Raw genomic sequence first — 6,000 nt, 5'->3', positions numbered from 1 at the left:
AAGTCATGACCCCCGGGGTAGGGCAGGGCCAAAATGGCCAATTAAAGTTTTACATAGGAACATTTAGGAAAAATCTTTAAAAATCTTCTTTTCAAGAAATACTGGGCCTGGAAAGATGGAACTCATGTAGAATCATCCTCAGGTAGTGTAGATTCAAGTTTGTTCAAGTCATGACCCCCAGGGGTAGGGCGGCGCCAAAATAGCCGATCAAAGTTTTACATAGATATATATAGGAAAAATCTTTAAAAATCTTCTTCTCAAGAACCACTGGGCCAGGAAAGATGAAACTCATGTGGAATCATCCTCAGGAAGTGTAGATTCAGGTTTGTTCAAGTCATGACCCCCGGGGGTAGGGTGGGGCCAAAATGGCCGATCAAAGTTTTACATAGATATATATAGGAAAAATCTTTAAAATCTTCTTCTCAAGAACCACTGGGCCAGGAAAGATGAAACTCATGTGGAATCATCCTCAGGAAGTGTAGATTCAGGTTTGTTCAAGTCATGACCCCGGGGTAAGGGTATGGCCAAAATGGCCAACAAAGTTTTACATAGAAATATATATGGAAACCTTTTTAAATCTTCTTTTCAAATACTTCAAAGCCAGGATTAGTAATATTTGTATGGAATCATCAAATTATCATCCCCTTCTGGGTTAAAATTCAACCCCCTGCCCCCAACCTAAATTAACTTTCAGTTCTGATCTGATATGTTTTTTCCTAGCTGATGTGCTCAGGTGAGCGCTGTGGCCCCTGGGCCTCTTGTTTTCAGGTGGAACAGAACCACCAGAGACCTTTTAACATTTACTTCAATTATCTTTTACATGTAAAATGATTTTAAGTAATTTACTTTGTTATTAGATTATGTTTACTTCTGGCTTGAATCCATAAAATCATTCGGTGGGAAAACTCCACAAATACTTGCTGTGGCTTCACATGCAGAGTACAAAGGAGAAGAGGTATGTTAAAAATTTTATGAATGATTTTTTGATGAGTTCTTAGACTGTACTACAAAATTACAATACTGTACTGAATATGCTCACGTGGTGACAATACCTGTTTGTTGGTTATTGGATATTCTTTTAAATACTGAAAAACCTAAAAAGTTTGGTTTAATCGAATTGAATAAATTTTAGTTCAATAAAAGAAATAAAAAAAAATTATCAGTCCAATTTCAAAACATTTACCGTATATCGGTTTTTTTTTTCGCTTGTTGTAATTTTTGCGAAAAGGGGGGGGATTAGTTCAGTTCTTATTTTGCTTAAGTTATTTTTTTACAAAAGAAGATTTTTTGATTAAAATAATAATGTTTTTATGTCACATCTGCTTGTTTTATTTTTTGCGAATTAAAAATGGACGCAAAAAATGCGAAAAATAGATCATCGCGGATTTTCGGTATTCTAGCTGTGTTTCTTTTAAATTGTCTACAATTTGCCAATATTAAATCATTTCGAATAACTTATGAAATATTGGTGCTTTTTACATGTATACATTTGCTTAAAAACACATACATAGGAGAATGGTGAAATAATCTGTTGCATTGAGCTATATATTTTCAATAACCAAAGGAATAACGAGAGAGTTTACATTATGGATATATTAGTATAAGATCTTGGATGAAATATGAAAATAACAAAAAAGTATTCCAGCTCTTCTTTGAAATATATTTTCCTGACTACCGGTATATGTGTGATTTTTCAGATTTAAAAAAATATGATTCGGATTATAATTGTTAAAATTTTTATTTAGGAAAAAGGCCTCTTTTGGCAAACTTTTTGGAGATTAATAACGGAAAAAGATTGTGACTGGGTTGGAAAATGCATTAATCCCCGTGGATTTTCATTAGGACTTATAGAGATGAAAGAAGATGAAGCAAAAACACTGAAGTGTTTAAAACAAACAATTGCTGAGGTGGTATCGCAAAGTCCAAAAGCTGAGTTAAAGTTCCATCAGCATGGGCCCTTCTTGAGCATCTCTTGCGAAAGACAGAGAAACCAATCATGTCACTTGAAGAAATAAACAAAGTGAATAAAACACTTCCAAATAACTATCAGTTAAAAAATCAGGAGGAAATTTTCGATTTTCTGTCATTTTTCCATGAACATGGATTATTACTGTTTTTTAAAGACGAAGGACTGAGAAAATATGCAATTTTCGGAATGCAGTGGTTTTCCAATGCATTCAGTAAACTTATTGCAGACAGGAAGCACATCAGCCAAGACTGCAATACAAAATACATTAAAAAATGGGAATGTTTCAACAAAACTGGAAAACTGGAAGATGAACTTGTCGAAGCTCTCTGGACAGTTGATCAATCGTATTTAGATCACAAGACAGAACTTATGCTATATATGGAGAGGTTACTAATGTTAGTAAGCATAGTTGATGGCGCTGACAAAACCTCGTGGTATGTCCCCTGCATGAATAATAAGAGTTTTACACGCCACATATTTAAAAGGAAATGGAGGTACTCTTCCATTTTGTGCTTTCGGTTTACATCCTTTGCTATGTTCGTGTATTACAGACTGATTGCATACTGCATGAGTTCCCTTAAGTGGATTGCACAGCTTGATGAAGACAAAAGTCCTTGTCTGTATCACACAGCAGCAATCTTTGAAACAACAAAAAATCACACTGTTATTGTTGGTATTTTTGATAATGACATCCAGATACAGGTCATTAGAATCAATAAGTTGCAACTAAAGGTTTCCTGTGAAATTGGAAGGTCCATTGAAAATGCCTTAACACAATTGACAAAGACATTTGAGGAAGAGAAAACCTTTCAGAAAGGTTATAAATGTTTGAATGTTTTCTGCAGTGAAGAGGATATGTCATTCATCCCCGAAAAGAAATTGTCTGAAGCTAAAGAAATTCAATGCAATTGCCCAATAGTGGATAAACACGAAATAGACGTTCATGAAACTTTAATGTTCTGGGAAGAGGTATGTATATACATGTTGTACATAGGATAAAACTACCCTATTCAGTTAAATGAGGTGACAAAAAGCCTCACCAAAGGTCAATGAATGACAGATCTCTCCCATTTAATGACCTATGTAGAATTTTCACTCACCATTCAGTTGAATGAATGATGTAAGTTCTATGATTTTTGTTAACTCTATACAAGTAAAAGCTTAATTTAGGGATCAATTAACGTCTCTCATTTAAAATCTTATTTAAATAGAGCAATTTAATGCTATTTGCAATGCTTCAAAATATCCAAGAAATGTCAAATACAATGATATGATTTAAGTAAAATGAGTGAAGATAACTAACGGGGATCAAGGTCATATTTATGAAGAGGATTTCAATTGAGAACAGGATGAAATCACGGGTTCATGCAAACATCACAGATAGGACTTGGTGACTGGAAAGAGAATGCATTTCCTGTTAATTGACAATAATTTTGCAGCCCTCTGAATTTGTTGAGAAAAATGTAGTCAAAAGTAGTATTAAATGGATCTACTAAACAACATATACCGGGTAGTGTATTTAAACAAAGTGATTTGTATTTCACTGACTAAATCTAGTCCATTGAACATCTTTTAACATAGTTTACTTTTCAGCAGATTGTCTTGGATACACAAATGTTTGTCTTTTCATTTTTGGTTTTCAAAACCAAAAGTTTCAGTAAGCACCTAAAGTAATGTTCCCTTTTGCTAATAAATTACATAGTTACTTTTTATATAAAAAATGCGACCTATTGATATGTGTTTTGACCATCGTTGTTCGTCGTTTGATTATTTTCAGCTTCTTCTCTTAAATCACAGAACCAGTTTCAAACAATTTATTATATATCATCATTGGGCAAAGGGGCACAAATACAATGAACTTTATTCATACCCTTACGGCTTGAGTTATGGGGCTGAAACCATCAAATAATGCCTTCTTGAAAAAAAAACGTCATTTTTCTCCTACAAATATGCAGTCAAATTGTTAGCCAAATTGTAATAATTGGCACTCTGTCCAAAATTTTAACATTACTGGGTCCAGGTCCAGGGTCAAGGTTCTTGAGTTTTGGTAAGGCTCTACATAGTAAAAGTGCATAAATTCTTCCATCTTCTTTCCCCCTGTATGTTTAACAGGTCAAATTGATGGTTGGCAATGATGAGCAAAGTGCCTCATCCAAGATTTTAAAATTTGTGGTTCAAACATCAGGGGTTCTGGTATACAGATTATAAAGTAGAAAACTGGAAATGCCTCATTTTTCTTTAAGATGGTCTTTTCTTCTCCGTGGTACAAACCAAAATAAAATGCATATTATTAATAAACAAGGTTGCCACTTCCAATATTGTGAATTTCGTAGGTAGGGGTTCTTGTGGTGTAAGTGTTGGGGCTCTATTGATCATAGAGTAAAATGCATTGTTCATTTTAAATTTTTTCTTCCGGGACCGTCATGGTAGCTCAGACGTTAGTTCGCTCGCTCCGTATTTGGAAGGTCGTGGGTTCGAATATTGGCCAGTCTTATGTCGTTCAAATAAATAGTAGTTAGGAACTGTTCCTTCGCCATGCGCTGCGCACTTTGAAGTGAAATTTGTAGATCCTTCGAATGAAACCTTAAAATCCGAGAAGCCCGTGTGACTGCAGACGATGGCACGATAAAATCCCTCACTGTTCAATTGCCCTTGGTGTCGAGTAAAGGTAAAAATTCATAGCCTTTCACCGGTATATGGTTAGGTCTCTTTATGAGTGAAACATTCTCAAAAAGGACGTAAAACATACAATCAATCAATCTTATATGGACCAAGAATGTTTCATATGAAACAGAATTTAAGATATGCATACCAATACATGCATTGTACAACTTTATTCATCATATTGGTAATTAGAGTTTGCAAGGTAATACCAGTATTCACAGGTAACCCTTAAGGCCGTTAGGCCAATCGGTTTCTTCTTTTCTTCATATGCAAATTGTACTGATCAATCCTACTGCGTATATGAGGCGAATACTGTTAAAAACGAAATAAATATATTTTTTCTTGAAACGAATTACTTATTCATTTCAGGAGACAGAGGAATGTGCTAATAGCAAGACATCAGGATCTTCTGGATTAAATCTTGACCGTACTAGATTTGCCAAAGTTGGAATGGCGATTAATGATGTATTGACACAGACCCTTAGAGACATTTTGCAAAATAATATACCCTCTTCTAAAATTTTTGTCAAGGTGAATGCATCAAAGAGATATAAAGATCTCAATGGTGAGCAACAAAATCTTTTGCAAGATGCCACAAATTCTGGTTATGAGAAATTTGATATAACACTTTTGTACACCTTGATCAGAAATTTTTCAACAATCACTAAGCCTACAAGAGGTTGGGGTTTGAAGGCCTTACCTGCACCAGGGGAGATAACTGAGGGCGATGACGTGGAAAGGATCAGACTGATACGAAACAATGTGTTTGGTCACGTTAACTCAGCTTCAACCTCACAACCAGTGTTTGATGATTGCTGGTCAATCATCTCCGATATCTGCACGCGACTTGTAAGCTATACAGGAAAAAGCTACTTGAATGATCTTAGTTACATAAAGAATCTTTCCTTAGAAGAAAATAAACGAGAGGCAATTATAGATCAAATCAAAGTTGAATGTAAGCATGACAAAGAAATCCCTAGAGAAAAATGCATTCAATAGAGTCAAACATGCATTCCTTAAGCGCTGGTATGCATTCGATGATGACAGATGTGAAAGAAATAAAAACAGCCATGGAGTTCGAGAAGAAAGGTGACAATAAATATCACTTTTCATACATCTGAAAAAATTATCTATTTTTAAATGTTTTGGTGACTTCAGTTTTATGCTATCTACTTACAGGTGCGCAGCGTAGAGGTCTAGGAATTTGCAAAATCCTGTGAATATGTTCGATGTAGTGTTTACCATGAAAAAGACAAACTGTAAATATTTTGTATCAACAAATTTCATTGTTGAAGCCAACTGACTTTTAAAAATGTCATTCTTTTAGAGCATGCAAACATTTTTTAACTTTGAATTTCCACTGTGCA

At 34.7% G+C, this 6,000-nt stretch overlaps 1 protein-coding gene across 1 annotated transcript; it reads left to right on the top strand.

Annotated features, from left to right (window-relative positions):
• The first annotated feature begins 1,951 nt into the window (after window positions 1-1,951).
• Window positions 1,952-5,632, top strand: LOC134253890 (uncharacterized). The gene is made up of 2 exons (XM_062736472.1): window positions 1,952-2,938; window positions 5,003-5,632. Exons 1-2 carry the CDS (start codon window positions 1,997-1,999, stop codon window positions 5,630-5,632), a joined length of 1,572 nt encoding a protein of 523 aa, XP_062592456.1. The 5' UTR covers window positions 1,952-1,996.
• Window positions 5,633-6,000: the final 368 nt, after the last annotated feature.

Source organism: Saccostrea cucullata, unplaced genomic scaffold, assembly GCF_032062105.1.
Source record: "Saccostrea cucullata isolate Sc308-1 unplaced genomic scaffold, CSIRO_AGI_Scuc_v1 ctg1515, whole genome shotgun sequence".
Classification (NCBI taxonomy): domain Eukaryota; kingdom Metazoa; phylum Mollusca; class Bivalvia; order Ostreida; family Ostreidae; genus Saccostrea; species Saccostrea cuccullata.
The sequence above is the reverse complement of the archived record's forward strand: the minus strand, read 5'-3'. Positions and strand labels throughout refer to the sequence as shown.

Coding starts and splice junctions, on each gene's coding strand:
- LOC134253890 (XM_062736472.1), top strand. CDS start 1,997: ATGTCACTTGAAGAAATAAACAAAGTGAATAAAACACTTCCAAATAAC. Junction 2,939..5,002: donor CTTTAATGTTCTGGGAAGAG/GTATGTATATAC, acceptor TATTCATTTCAG/GAGACAGAGGAATGTGCTAA.